The 16,219-nt window shown below is 36.5% G+C and overlaps 1 protein-coding gene across 2 annotated transcripts in view; it reads left to right on the top strand.

The window, feature by feature from the left end:
* Positions 1-16,219, top strand: part of CCDC112 (coiled-coil domain containing 112) — a 30,885-nt gene that overhangs the window by 13,732 nt on the left and 934 nt on the right. Inside the window, exons 3-8 of one of the 2 annotated variants that reach the window (XM_047778445.1) lie at positions 1,387-1,508; positions 4,445-4,534; positions 6,938-7,013; positions 7,411-7,801; positions 13,269-13,682; positions 15,087-15,182. In XM_047778445.1, coding sequence (XP_047634401.1) covers positions 1,387-1,508; positions 4,445-4,534; positions 6,938-7,013; positions 7,411-7,801; positions 13,269-13,682; positions 15,087-15,182 — 1,189 coding nt within the window. The remainder of the gene's footprint in view (positions 1-1,386; positions 1,509-4,444; positions 4,535-6,937; positions 7,014-7,410; positions 7,802-13,268; positions 13,683-15,086; positions 15,183-16,219) is intronic. The other variant, XM_047778446.1, reaches the window with a different exon arrangement.

Raw genomic sequence — 16,219 nt, 5'->3', positions numbered from 1 at the left:
GAAATAACATAACGTAGTGGATTTACTTTCGAATACTTCAGCAAAAAAAGAAAAGGTAAATGAACCAAGAAAGGAAAAAAAAGAGCTAGAATTGTTGAATCAGAGTGATATGAGGTATATATCATATGAAGCTATATTGGGGAGCTTCCACTAAGCCATGATGGGAACTCCTGACATGTTTCTGTATGATCATAGTAACTTCCCACACCCCAGCTATAGCCTGGATGGGCCTGCAGGTCCTCAGTGCAGGACTCCAGTAGCCATCCTCAAGCCATTAGCGTTGACCTGAAGACTGAAATCTATTTGATGTCTCTGTCCTACCACTGCTTCCTCTCCCAAACATACATACAAAGTTTTGAACCGCCCCCCACCTCCAGCTTTGGGGGCAGCCAGTTAGGGCCTGTGGTATGCTCATCTGTTTACCCCCATATGCCTTATAAACATTAATTTCTTCTCTATGTGTGGCAAGAGAAAAAAATTGGGAAACTCTACCTTAAATAGTTGCCCCTCAGGTTGTATGAACATAAGTCAGTGGCCAGAGACACTCCACCATTCATTAAATTCAGGATTACTGAAGCAGTCATATTAATTTCCACTTTCTGGGAGAAAGAATGTAGGTGTTGAGAAAACAAATTCCTAGCCACAGATGTTTGTTTCCTAATGGTAGTTTTTTGTTTTTTTTTTTTTACCCAAGGGTTCAACTTAACTTTTGAACTCCTTACTGGTAGATGGACTAAAGTCAAGGAGTAAGGATGAAATGAAGGACGCTTTGGAGTAAATATAGACAGTACTCCTTAAATATATTAAAATCCCTGTTTTCATAGATCGTTTGCTTTCTGAAGTTTTAGTTTTATTAATATTAATAATGTATATTTCCATAGTCCATTTTAATGTATTGTGATCCCTCATCTATATTCTCTCATATAATGTTTATCACAGCTCTATTGGGTAGTGGAGAGCTCTTATTATTCACATTTTAGTGATGGGGAGGTTCACACCTGGAAAGGTTAAATGTCTTGGTTCAGGTTACAAAGTTAACAGTATCTGCTCTTGAAAACAGCCATCCACAGTGGTGACCATTTTCAGCCCACAGTGAGATTGAGTTGGAATCAGTAGCCAAAGGTTTATGTATTTTCAAAGAAGTCTAGTGATTCCATTTTTCTTAAATTAACATTTGATAATTTAAGTAACAACAAATTACTTGTAATGTTAGTTGAACTTAATACTTTCTACTGTTTTGACTCCTTAGCCTTACTGATCCAAATAATCATATTTTGAGTCCTTAGATGAGTTGATACAAATAAATACTAATTGGAAATGTCTTCATATTTTAAACAATTAAAAATATATTTAATCATATTTATGCTATTTGTTTCTTCTCTAAAGAGTTATTAACATAGAAAAAGATAAACGCAGTCATTTCTACAACCAAAAAAGTGACTTCAGAATTGAACATAGTATGCTGGAAGAATTGGAAAATAAATTGATTAACAGCAGGAAGACAGAAAGTAAGTTGAGTTCATGATGAACCAAACCTGTTGCGTGATATAAAGTTATAGTTTTGCCTGGTGCTTAGTCTTTGTGCATTGACTATGTTGTATGCTCAATCAAGATGCTTTCTGGTTGGTAATGAGTTTGTCTTTTGGGTTATGTATTTATTTTGGGGGGGGGTCACTATTTAGTCATTCTAACTGGATTGTTTTCTGTGTATGTTTCTTTCATTTTAATAGCACAAAGAGGGTTTTGTTTTCTGGTTGACAAATCAATGCTGTTAAAATTTTTTTAAGTAAAGAGAGTTTGATTCCTAGGCTGTCTAATTTTAGCTTATCACCGTCATCTTATTAACTGAGACCTGGACTGAGTAAGCATCAGCAGATTCAGTAGTATGCAGTAGTCAAATCACATAATCACTTAAACCTGAGTTTACTTGTCTGTAATATAAAACCTACCATTTCTACCATAGGACAGCTGTTTGTACATCTGATGAGAGAATATATATAAGAAAATGTCTTATAGATTGTACAGGGAACATGTTCTGTTGTTTGATATGAACGTTAATCATTGTTAACAGTATACTAAATGTTGACCTTAAAGACTTCTGCAAGAATACCTTGCTGCTTTGTAAAGATTTTGTATGTTGAAAAGCCCTTATGTTACAATTAAAAAAAAAAAAATCCTTAGCTTTGATTAAAAGAAATAATGATTATCAACAATAAGCTTTGTAAAATATTAAGACTTATTCTATAAAGATTATACTGCCCATGGGACTCCCTCACATCCAAATAAAAGAAATTCTTAGTAAGTTTTTTCTTAAAGAATATAAGATCACTTGGGAGTTCCTGTCATGGCAGAGTGGTTAATGAATCCTACTAGGAACCATGAGGTTGTGGGTTCGATCCCTGGCCTGGTTCAGTGGGTTAAGGATCCAGCGTTGCCATGAGCTGTGGTGTAGGTCAAAGACGCGGCTCGAATCTGGCGTAGGCCGGCAGCCACATCTCCAATTAGACCCCTAGCCTGGGAACCTCCATATGCCGCGGGAACGGCCCTAGGAAAGGCAAAAAAAGACCAAAAAAAAAGAACATAAGATTATACTATTTTTAAAAGCCATCTTTTGTCCAATAGTGCCAAGACTCATTCTCCCTCTTCTGTTGGAATGACAACAGGATGTGCTATAAATACCAAATTTTCAGTTCTCTTTGATTCCTAGAGGAATCTAAACATCCTTTGTTTAATATTTCTTAATGTCCCTCAGTTCTTTATAGACAGTTCAACACTGATCTTTCTCTCAGTCATGCCATTAAGTTCAGTGTCTCTATTCCATGCATTTTAAGTCACTTGATTTCCCCCTTTTTAAGGCGACTTTATTTTTATCTTTTTATTTCCCTTTGTTCTACAGTTTTGCATGTCTTCATTCACACTTTGTGTTTATCTGATCTAGGAGAAGAAGGAGTGTTAGTATAAGGATATAGAAATTTCCTCTTCACATATACTTAGAGATACTAAATACCTATTCCTTACCTCAAATGTCATGCTGTAGTTTTAGGCATTTATGTAATATTGTACTTAAATGGTCTGCCTGCAGTATACAATGTCAGTTCCAAATGAATAAATGAAAGATTGTCTTATAGTGGTATCACTGTAGCTCATCAAACTATGGCAAACATAAAACAACAAGAAAAACCCACTTTTCTGATTACTAGGGAAGTTTCTTGACCTAAAGCCAACAATGAGTAATACCCTATAAAATTCATTGAAGTTTCTACTTTTATGGTACTCATGAATTTTAATAAAAAATAGAAAAAGCCAGAGTCATATGTACTATATTTGAGGTTTGTTTTGATGATTAATACTGTCTTCAGGACTAAAGGTAAACTTTTTTTAAAAAAATAATTGCTTTTAAGGATATTTCAGGAGAAAATTTTGGTGTTTCATGTTCATTTGTGGAAAAGTTGCATAAAAATAAGGAGGGTGCATAAATGAAATACCAAAGATGATAAAGTAATATTACTATTATATGAGTGTGAATATTTGACATTAGCCTAATACTTTAAGTAAATACTAAAGTAAGATTATTACTGGAGTTCCCTGATGGCTCAGAAGGTTAAGGATCTGGCATTGTCACTGCTATGACTTGGGTTGCTGCTGTGATGTGGATTTGATCCTTGGCCTGGGATCTTCTGTATGCCATGGGTGTGGCCACAAAAATGTAAGATTATTACTTCAGAAATAAAATATGAAAGAAAAATTCAGTTTTTCTGCTGCTGATACAGAACATCTGAAAATGTCTTTGAGACCCTCCTCTGTTCTTCAGGCTTTTATTATGGGCCTAACAGTTTACTTCAGATGGGTCCTTTGGTTGAGCTTGGCAGCCTGCAGCATAGATACCTGTAAATGACACCTGAGACATCTCTTCTAGACCATGACTATGACAGTAAATATCACCAGCCCTCTATTAGAGGATGTGATTAGTTAAAATTAATTCTCTCTAGGAATTTTGCCAGTATTCACAGAATAAATATCGGTTAGACAATTTTAATATTCCAACAAAAGTTGAGATAAAAACCTGTGTCCATAAATTATAACAAATTAAAAAAGAAAAAAACTGTTAAAGAACAAATGCCTGTGCTACTGATCCATGTATTTAAGTGTCCAATAAGTCAGCCTCTAGAGTTTGAAAAAAAAATGTCTCCAAGGACATTTCTTTGCACAGATTACAGTAGGATTTAACCTATTGTGCTTTGAAGTATTGCAGCAAATTGAGATATGCTTTGTTAGAGCAAGAGTTTGTTCAGGCTGTTTTGACACTCATAAATAACCATCTTCTGTTCATTAATTGCTCTTTACTATGATTTACTAAGTGATGGTGATCAATCTTGTGTTAATAATGCTGAATTGATAACTACATTTGTCATAGAATTATTTTAAAGTACATACTTCTGTACAGGAGCAAAAATCCAGCAACAGTTGGCCAAAATACACAACAATGTAAAGAAACTTCAACATCAGTTAAAAGATGTGAAGCCTACACCTGATTGTGAGTAAATTTAGATTTTAATATTGTTCTTATGTATTCATATCATTTTTTTGTTCGTTAGAAAAACATACTTTTCTTCTAAGAAAATGTTCTGTTTGGCATTAATGGAGATTCTAAGCCCTACTCTATGGTTTGGGATTAATAAGGATTCATTGGAAAACTATAATATCTGGTGTTTATGTATTTTTTTAATCTTTAAAATGCCATCAAATCCTTACACATTATTATACAGTAGAATAGATATTAGTGTCACATATGGGATGAAGAATATGTGGTATGGAAAGATTCAGATTCAGCTAATAAAGAGGAAAAAAGACTGATTTCTTGATTCTTAGCCTAGTGTTTTCTAATCATTTGCTTTTTGAAGTTACTGCCTTTCAGAGGCATTTCAGTCACCTAGGGGAATGGCTTAGTGATATCGGGGAAATTTTTAGTCATTTGTATAAAAAAAGATCAAAGCACTACTGTCAAATGCTCAAGGCGTATGGACTCATCAAACAGTTGTTGGGTCAACTCCTTCAGCTGTGTTAATTGATTTTAGGCAAGTTCCTTGCTCTGTTTGAGCTTTCATTTCCTTAGCTCTAAAATGGAGATAATCATAGGAACTAACTCAGAGTTGTTAGGGAAGTGAAGTGAGACAGTGCACATAAAGCATGTGTGCATTGCTTATAAAATAGTAAGCGCTAGAAAATAGTAAGTGTGAGTATTTAATTCTTATATATTTACTTTGTATGTGAAACCATCGGAGTTCCTGTCGTGGCACAGTGGTTAATGAATCCGACTAGGAACCATGAGGTTGTGAGTTCAATCCCAGGCAAGGTTAAGGATCCGGCATTGCCATGAGCTGTGGTGTAAGTCACAGATGCGGCTTGGATCCTGCGTTGCTGTGGCTCTGGCATGGGCCAGCAGCTACAGCTCCGATTAGACCCCTAGCCTGGGAACCTCCATGTGCTGTGAGAACGGCCCTAGAAATGGCAAAAAGACAAAAAAAAAAGAAAAAAAAAGTGAAACCATAAAAAGATTAGAAGAGAACATATGTTAACATTTTTATAATTATATTATAATTTATAAGAATGACAAAAATCAGGAATTCCCATTGTGGCTCAGCAGTAACAAACCCGACTAGTATCCATTAGGACGCAGGTTCAGTCCTTGGCCCTGCTTAGTGGATTAGGGATCCGGCGTTGCTGTGAGTCGTGGTGTAGATCACAGACACAGCTTAGATCTGGCATTGCTGTGGCTGTGGCGTAGGCCAGCAGCTGTAGCTCCGATTCGACCCCTAGCTTGGATCTTCCATGTGCCACAGGCGTGGCCCTAAAAAGACAAAAAAAGGAAAAAAAAGAATGACAAAAATCAGAACCATAAAGAAAAAGTAGACATAATTTATTACTTTAAAAAACTCAAATCATAAGCAAAGTTGAAATACAAATTAGGAAAATATTAGTAATATATACATAACTTAAAATGTAATATCCGTGATATATGAGTGCCTACATGTTAGAGCAACAAATATAATCTAATAGAAAAATGGGCAAAGATTATAAGGTGCATATTATTGCAAAAGAAGCACAAAATATGGGAAAAAAGAATACATATATGTGTGTGTGTGTGTATATATATATATAAATGATTCTCTTTACTGTAAACCTAAAGCTAATACAATATTGTAAATCAGCTATACCCAATAAAATAAAATAATAAAAAAGAAACATAAAACACATGTTAAAAAGTATACAGGTTTATTAAATATTACAAAAATGTCAGCTAAATTAATGATGATAAACATTTGATTATTTTGGAAATGGTTAGAAGTACCGGGGAAGGAGCACTCTCAGAAACTGTGAGTTGGTAGAGCCACTTTGAAAAACTGTGTGATAGTATCTAGCCTACTGTGAAATGGGAATACTTTTTTAATTTAGCATTTCAGATTATCATTTATCCTCTAAAAATATTTAGTTGAGCACACAAAAGTATGTATGCAAAGATACTACTGCATTGCTTCTGTTTAAAGGTTTATCAATTTGAAAATTAATTAAATGATTAGGGTAGCATTAGACAATAGAAATACCATGTAACCATAAAAAGAATGAAGTAGCCATATGTATTTTGATATGGAAAGATAACTACAATACTACATTTTGTTAAAGAAAAAGAGCAAGTCACAAACAAATATGTAGTGTAAATCATTTTTTGGAAAAAATAATTAAGGTATGTGTGCATGAGAAAAAATATGTAATCAAGAAAATTGCAATCATAAAATTCACTTTTTAAATGCCTATTTTCTTCTTATTCTTTAGGTTAAATGTTTTTAAATTAAGAGAACATTCCAATTTTTTTCCTAATATTTAATTCTTAGTCATAATGAAATATGACATGACATAATTTTTCCATTTTTTTTAACAGTTGTTGAAAAGCTCAGAGAAATGATGGAAGAAATTGAAAATGCAATTAACACTTTTAAGGAAGAGCAGAGATTGATGTATGTTTTAAATGCATTTTGATATAAAATTATTTACCATTATTTTTCAATAACTCTCCACTCACTTGTTGTATATAAACTATTTTTTGTTATGTATGTAATACTAGTCTTATACAAAGGCAATATAATACCTCTCGTTTTAGATTTTAGACTGCTTTTCATGTTTAGAGTGAATTTGTATTTATGTTTGGACATATAAAATCCCAATGAGAATTTGAAAGATTGTTTTTTTCTCTGAGGAAACTCTTTTAAGGCTTAGATTTATGAATGTTAATAAGGTTAACTGGAGAACATGACATGCAAAGGGTCAGGAATAATAAAATATGAGGAAAAAAATGAGAGGTTAATAGGGATTTGTTTGTATCTTATTATTGAAACTTTACTTTTAAATTGTTAGATATGAAGAGCTTATTAAAGAAGAGAAAACAACTAATAATGAGTTGAGTGCCATATCAAGAAAAATTGACACATGGGCTTTGGGTAATTCAGAAACCGAGAAAGCTTTCAGAGCAATGTCAAGCAAAGTTCCCATAGACAGAGGAACACCAAGTACTCTTCCAGAAGAAGTGCTCGATTTTGAAAAATTCCTTCAGCAAACGGGAGGGCGACAAGGGGGCTGGGATGACTATGATCACCAGCATTTTATGAAGGTGAGAAACAAGCATAAAGGGAAGCCAACATTTGTGGGAGAAGTTCTAGAACACCTTCCTGGAAGAACACAGGATGAAGTTCAGCAGCACGAGAAATGGTATCAAAAATTTCTGGCCCTAGAAGAAAGAAAAAAGGAGGTAATAATTATAATAGCTATTACTTGTTGTTTATTTCTGTATTCTAGGACTGCTAAACTTTTTTAACACGCATCGTTAACTTTACAACAATCCCATGAGGAATGTTACAGTTTTTCCAGCATCTTGAGAGTGAAACAGGTATTGAGAAGTTAAGGAATTTTAGTGGAACTACAGTTGGGCATCCTCAAGACCAAACATATCTACTCCAAGAAATAAGCCAGTTTTCTGACCCTCTATAGCCACTGGAAATGTGGGAAATTCAGATCTACCCAGGCTTTTGATAAAAGTCATCTTACCAGGAAAAGGGCACATTGTTTTCAATGGAAAATAAAGAGGCAGTTAGGAAAAAAAAAACTCTTTTGACTTAGAAGTTTCTTTGAGTTTTGTAACTTCAGCCTCATTTCTTGTTTTCGAAGACTCAAAATTTTGGCAACCCCATGGTAAAGAGTAACTCTTAACTGTAGCAAATATGTAACATTCCATTTTCACAAAAATATACTGGCACTGGGTTAGATCAGGATTTATCAGCATTGGCCCTGTTGCCTATTTGGGCTGGATAATTCTTTACTGTGGGGGTTGTCCTGTGCATTGTAGGATGGTTAGCAGCATTCGTGGCCTCCACCCACTAGATGCTGGCTGCACCGTCTTAATTGTAATTATCAGAAGTATTTCCAGACCTTGCCAGATGTCCCCTGGAGGGCAAAAATTGTCTGAGTTGCTTTTTTATAGATAGTCTTTAGATAGTCTAAGTCTGAGTCGCTTTTTTATAGACTTAGCTTAACTCAGTTGGTTTAACAAGAAGGTATGACAGTTCAACAACATACCTAAGGAGCATTAAAGAAATAGTTGATGTATAGTCTATAAAGTTGTAGAGGAAATGGCTGATATTTGTTGTTGCTGTTGTTTCTCTCCAAAATAAGTTGAATGTTTGGAAGGTTGACATTTGAAACTTTAAGAAAAAAAAATTGAAATAAAAGTTATTTTTAAAGTCTCAGAAAAAGAAGCTTTTAAGGATCATTTGGGCTTTTTTTCCAGGATTCTGAAAACATGGGGTCCATGGACCAACAAAGTGGTCTGTGGACCAGCAGAAAGAACCAGCATCACCTGGTACTTGTTAGAATTTAGCAAGCCCCAACCCCAGACCTAACATGAACTCTGAGGGTGGGACCCCGAAATCTGTGTATAAACGAGTCCTCTAGGTTATTCTGTTAACAAACTAAAGTTTGAGAACCACCTCTCTAGGGAAAAAGAACGGACTCAGTGCTTCTTGTAATAAAAGTAAACCACCTGAATTCGGCTTTCTTTTCCTGTTCCCAACCACTGTTTTTCCTGATATCTGATGATCCATGACATGTAGGGGTGAGGTAGGAGGGGGTATGAAAGTGCAGGTGCCATTTACTGAGGTAGGACATGTTGGAGGAGAATAGGGAAGTTTGGGGGCAAAGCATCAGGAATACAGACTTATTTTTTTAACTCAGTGATTTTTACTACATTTGTAGTTGTACAATGATCATCACAATTCAGTTTTATAGCATTTCCATCCCAAACCTCCAGCCCACCTCCTCACCCCCCAGTCTGTCTCCTTTGGAAACCATAAGTTTTTCAAAGTCTGTGAGTCCATATCTGTTCTGCAAGGAAGTTCATTCTGTCCTTTTTTTCAGAGTCCACATGTCAGTGATAGCATATGATGTTGTCTCACTAACTGACCCGACTTAGCATGATAATTTCTAGGTCCATCTATGTTGCTGCAAATGCCATTATTTCTTTCCTTTTTATGGTTGAGTACTATTCCATTGTGTATATGTACCATATCTTCTTTATCCACTCCTCTATCAATGGACATTTAGGTTGTTTCCATGTCTTCACTATTATATAGAGTGCCACATTGAAACATTGGATTACATGTATCTCTTCGAGTCATGTTTTTCTCAGGAGTGGAACTGCTGGATCAGATAGTAATTCCATTTTTAGTTTTCTGAGGAATATCCATACAGTTTTCCATAGTGGTTGCACCAATTTACATTCCCACCAACAGTGTAATAGGGTTCCCTTTTCTCCACACCCTCTCCAGCATTTATTGTTTGTAGACCTTTTTATGAAGGCCATTCTGGCTGATATAAGATGATACCTTATAGTGGTTTTGATTTGCAATTCTCTAATAATGAGTAATGTTGAACATCTTTTCATATGTTTTTTGGCTGTCTGTATGCTTCTTTGGAGAATTGTCTGTTTAGATCCTCTGCCCATTTTTTGATGGTGTTGTTTGTTTTTTTGGTATTGAGCTGCAGGAGGTATTTATAAATTTTGGAGATTAGTCCCTTGTCAGTTGCTTCATTTGCAAAAATTTTTCTGCCATCCTGTGGGTTGTCTTTCCATTATGTTTAGGTTTTCCTTTGCTGTGCAGGAACTTTTAGGAATGTAGTTTTAAATCTGTTAAGTTTAAAATGTCAAGTAGGAAATTTACCATTTTTAATCTCCCACTTCTTTTAATATAACCTATATTTTGCTTAAATGAAGATACTTATTTTCAGACAGTCTATGAAATTTCTGGCCCAAGTACCCTTGCTTATCTTGTTTTCACTTTCTGGAACCTCCATTCTTTCTTTCCCTCCACTGCCAGCCTACCTAAATCTGCTCAGATCAGTTACTACTTCCTTTTCACCCACCCAAACATAAATAATCCACTCAGGATTGCACTAAAACTTTGTTTATACATTTTATGTGATGCTGATGGCACATTCTGTATGCTAGTATTTATGCACATATTTTATCTCACATAGAACAGTGCTATTCAAACTTGGTCCATGGACTGGATGTTAGTTTGCAAACTATTTCTGGTCTTCAGTGAGATAATGTGATTGCACCAGAATCAGCACCCAGTAAGCACACTATTTAGTTTAGCTGACTCTTTTTTTCATAGAAAACTTTCTCATTGAAAGAAGCAGTATATTGATTTCCATTTTGGCCTGAATTCTTGATACTGTTGTGGGCAGGTATTTTGAGTAACACTATACCAAATGGCATTTGGTATTGTTTTAATCATCTTTGGTCCATATCACATTGTCTTGCATATAGAACACATTCTATAAGGATTTATTCAGTGAAAATGTGTGATATACCATGAGGAAAGATGAGGAAATATTTCCCAACTTGAGGGGAAAGTAAGTCAATGGATGTGTCTTTTATGGGCATAGAGAAGACTGCTAGAATTTTAAATAATCTGCACATATCCATATATAAAGACATGAAGCTATTTATCCTTTTTTTTTTTTTTTTGGTCTTTTTGCCATTTCTTGGGCTGCTCCCTCGGCATATGGAGGTTCCCAGGCTAGGGGTCTAATTGGAGCTGTTGCTGCCAGCCTATGCCAGAGCCACAGCAACACGGGATCCGAGCCACATCTGCAACCTACAGCACAGCTCACTGCAACGTGGGATCCTTAACCCACTGAGCAAGGGCAGGGATCGAACCTGCAACCTCATGGTTGCTAGTCGGATTCGTTAACCACTGTGCCATGACGGGAACTCCTATTTATCCTTTTTTGTGCTTATGTGGTACTGTGTGCCAGGCACTGATTTATTTAATCTTCATAACAGCCCTATTTGAGAAGTGCTATCTGTCACTTACACATGAGCAAAATGGGGACAGAAACATTCAGTGACTCATCCAGAGACACACCTAGTGAATGGCAAAGCCAGGATTTGATCCCAAATACCTGGCTTTAAAGCACATACTCTCAATTATGCCGCTTTAATTCCTCTTCTGATATTTGACTAGATAGGGCACTCAGAAAAGATTCTAAGCCTAGAAAGAAGATTTGGAAGCAGAAGTGAAACGATCAGAGGAAAGGGACGTTCCCCCTGACCGTTAGTGGGGGTAAAGGGAGGGAAGATTTTTCACGAAGTGCAGTCCTTGCATACCTGGGTTTAAGAAAGGAAGAAAGGAGTTCCCATCGTGGCGAAGCAGAAATGAATCCGACTAGGAACCATGAGGATGTGGGTTCAATTCCTGGCCTTGCTCAGTGTGTTAAGGCTCCGGTGTTGCTGTGAGCTGTGGTGTAGGTCACAGATGCGGCTCGGATCTGGTGTTGCTATGGCTGTGGCATAGGCCAGCAGCTGTAGGTCCGATTAGACCCCTAGCCTGGGAACCTCCATCTGCCGTAGGTGCAGCCCTGAAAATACAAAAGACAAAAGAAAAAGAAGAAAAAAGAAAGGAAGAGAAAGGCCAAAGATATAAGCCATCATTTAGTGTTTTAAAAGCTACATTAAGGGGATTCTGCTGTGGCATACAGTGGGTTAAGAATCTAGCTGCAGGAGTTCCCGTCGTAGCTCAGTGGAAATAAATCTGATGAGTATCCATGAGGATGCAGGTTCAATCCCTGGCCTTGCTCAGTGGGTTAAGGATTCGGCATTGCCATGAGCTGTGGTGTAGGTCGCAGATGCGGCTTGGATCTGGTGGTGGTGTGGCTGTGGTGCAGACCAGCAGCTGTAGCTCCAATTCAACCCCTAGCCTGGGAACCTCCACATGCTGCAGGTGAGGCCCTAAAAAGACCAAAAAAAAAAAAAAAAAAAAAGACAGACTCCAACTGCAGTTGCTTGGGTCACTGGAGGTGTGGGTTCAATCCTTGGCCTGGTGCAATGGATTAAAGGATCTGGCATTGCCACACCTGTGGTGCAGATCCCAGATATGGCTGGGATTCACTCCCCTGGCCCAGGAACTTATAAATGCCACAGGTGCGGCTATGAAAAAAAAAAAAAAGATATATTAAATTTTTTTACAAACAAAGGTAGAAAAAAATGCATTGTTTAAAAAAAGACATTTTGGGGAGTTCCTGTCGTGGCTCAGTGGTTAACGAATCCGACTAGGAACCATGACGTTGTGGGTTCAATCCCTGGCCTCGCTCAGTGGGTTAAGGATCCAGCGTTGCTGTGAGCTTCAATGTAGGTCACAGACACGGCTTGGATCCTGCGTTGCTGTGGCTCTGGCATAGGCTGGCAGCAACAGCTCCAATTAGACCCCTAGCTTGAGAACCTCCATGTGCTGTGGGTCGGGCCTAGAAAAGACAAAAAGACTAAACAAATAAATAAAGACATTTTTGGAGTTCCCATTGTGGCTCAATGGAATTGAACCTGAGTAGTATCCATGAGGATGCAGGTTCAATCCCTGGCCTTGCTCAGTGGATTAAGGATCCAGTGTTGCCATGAGCAGTGATGTAGATCACAGACACAGCTCAGATCCCACATTTCTGTGGCTGTGGCATAGGCCAGCAGCTATAGCTCCAATTCGATCCCTAGCCTGGGAACTTCCAAATGTCAGGGGTGCAGCCCTAAAAAGAAAAAAAAATTACAAAACTCAGTAGCCAACATTCTGCAATCACTGTTCTTTCTAGAAAGATGGATTTGAGGTTGTATTTAAATGTTTTTGGTTATTACAAGTATTTCCTCTTGCTGTCTCTTTTTAACCATTTAGTCAATTCAGAATTGGAGAGCTAAAAAGCAGCAAAAAAAGGAGGACATTTTTAAGTTGAAGGAAAAGGCAGAGAATATACCTGCGCTTTTTCATAACAAACAGGAAGATAATCAAAAGCAAAAAGAAGCACAAAGAAAGAAACAGAAATTGGCCATTGAAGCTTGGAAAAAACAAAAAAGTGTAGAAATGTCAATGAAATGTGCTTCCCAGTTGAAAGAAGAGGAAGAGAAAGAGAAAAAGCAGCAGAAAGAGCGCCAACGTCAGTGTAAACTAAAACTGCTGCTAGAAACGTATACCCAGCAGAAGAAAGAACAGGAAGAATTTTTGAAACTTGAAAAGGAGATAAGGGAAAAGACAGAAAAGGCAGAAAAAAGGAAAACTGCTGCCGATGAAATTTCCAGGTTTCAAGAAAGAGTGAGTAAATACATTTCCTAAATAATTTTTCAGTACTAACTCACGGAGGTATTACTTTTAGGTTCCATTCCGCAAAAATTAATCCAGTGCTTCTTATATATCAGGCCTGGACCTATTAAAATAAGTAGGCTGTACTCTCTGATTTCTAGTACATTATGGTGTAGTTGGAAAGACTTGTGTGTAAATAGGGACTTCAGTATAATGTGGTAAATAAACACTGTGAAGACTGAGGTGTGGACAGAGAACTTTCGAAGGTGGATATGCAAGGAGGGAAGCTTGAGTTCCGAGTGTGACAGAGGAGGTGATACCTGGGTTGAGTCTTGGAAGAGAAGAAAGAGGGAAGAAAGGGGAGCACTTTCTTAGCAGCAGGAACAGCATGAATGGGCAGCTTGGAGGAGTGTAACAGAGTGGTTTGTAGAGGACAGTTCAGTGCTCTTCAGCATCAGGTGGGAGATGGGAACCCGTGGGAGACAAGGCTGGAAAGGTAGCCATAGGACAGGCCATGAATGTCTTGTCTTCTTTACCGAACCGACTGGCTTTTCCCCATAGGTGATTTGCTTACTTGTTCACTGTCCATCTCCCTCCCATAGAGTAAGCTCCATGAAAGCACAGGTTTTGTCCTTTTTGAGTCATAATCTACCCTAGGGTCTAGTAAATTGTAGATACTCAGTGTATACTTAAAGGAATCAAGGTTAGTGGTGAGAGAATTATAGGTGATTTTAAACAAATGTATACAAGAAAAACCCTAATCAAAGAAGGAAGCTGCAATCTTATCAAAGTGGAATTCAGTCAAATGTATTTAAAAAAAAAAGACAAGGAAGGGTACTTGAAGATGAAAAAGAGTTCAAATGAGAGGTAACTTATCAATTGTTAAATGCATCAGAATACATAGAAGCCATACTCATAAAGCAAAAACTTAAGGGAAGTATAAAAAAAAAAGGCAAAAAAATTTACTAGTCAGATTTCTTTTAGTTCACACATAAACATTTCCCTAAATAACAAAAGATTCCCCCCCCCCCCCCCGCTAAAAAGACAAGCAGTTTACATAAAAGACTTAGAAAATAAAAACTGTGAAACAGAAAATATAATTTGAGAGATCTAAAACCAGGCATGTCTTTATTGATAGCGAAAATAGGCTAAATCACCTATCAAAAGACAAGTTTTAGATTGAACCATTAAAAAACAATAAACATCGAAAAGAAAGTGATTCAGAAAAGATGTGCTTGTATTACATTTATATTCAGGGAAAATAAAGTTCTTACCTTTTGTTGGAAGAGTTGATATTAGAGGAATATTGATAGTTAAGGTAATTTAATTTTACTTACAAGCAACTAAACTTTGAAACAAATTCTAGCTAATTTTACTTTCTTAATGTTATCTTAGTTGTTGGTATATGTCTTTTAGGATTTACATAAACTTGAAATGAAAATTCTAGACAGACAATCAAAAGAAGATGAAAAGGCAGAAAAACAAAGAAAACTGGCAAAATTAAAAGAAAAGGTATTTTGTACTGAGATTAATTTATTTTCATTGTTATTATCCTAATTCATTGATTTGTAAGGATACAAACATAAAATCCATTTTCTTTATATCCATCTCCTTTATTTAATATTTATTTACATACTATAAAAAATAACTTGGTACCATTTAAGCAACTATTTTTTTAATTCTGCTATTTCACAATATAAGCACCTCCTCTGCTTTTACCCTAAATTCCTTCTCTCTTCCTCCTCTTCATTCTTTTCTTCATTCTTCCTATATAAGCCTATATTTTAGACCTATGGCAGCGATAAGCATTGTTTAATTTCACGGTGAAAAAGGTACTGGTGAGGCTCATGGATAAAACAAAGAACTTTCTGGTGGTTATTTATCTTAAATTTATTGTCTCATACTTTGCTGCATTACATTTCCTTCATGATAGAAGTAGGAAAAAACAGAACAATAGTATAAGTAGGATTAAATAAACTAGAAAAAATATATTAACAGTTTATTAATAGATTGATGCAATCCAAATTTTATTTTAGCTATATAAGAATAATTGGAAGTTTACTTAAGTGGTTATTAACAGTTTTATTATTTAGCTAATATCAAATATTTTTTTTCTTTTTTTTAAAGGTTTATTGGCGTATACTTGACTTACAATGTCAAGTATTTTTCTTTTTTTTTTTTTGTCTTTTTGCCATTTCTTGGGCCGCTCCCACGGCATATGGAGGTTCCCAGGCTAGGGGTCTAATCGGAGCTGTAGCCGCCGGCCTACGCCAGAGCCACAGCAACGCGGGGTCCGAGCCACGTCTGCAGCCTACACCACAGCTCACGGCAACGCCAGATCGTTAACCCACTGAGCAAGGGCAGGGACCGAACCCGCAACCTCATGGTTCCTAGTCGGGTTCATTAACCTCTGTGCCACAAAGGGAACTCCTTTTTTTTTTTTTTTTAAGTATTTTTCTTAAAACTTCTTGCTATTACGAAGGATCTTACAAGTACAAACTTTAATAGTTCATATAAATTAACTGGCATTCATTTTACTTCTGATTACA

Source organism: Phacochoerus africanus, chromosome 4, assembly GCF_016906955.1.
Source record: "Phacochoerus africanus isolate WHEZ1 chromosome 4, ROS_Pafr_v1, whole genome shotgun sequence".
NCBI lineage: Eukaryota > Metazoa > Chordata > Mammalia > Artiodactyla > Suidae > Phacochoerus > Phacochoerus africanus.
Note: the sequence above shows the minus strand (reverse complement) of the source record. Positions and strands in the feature narration are given on the sequence as shown.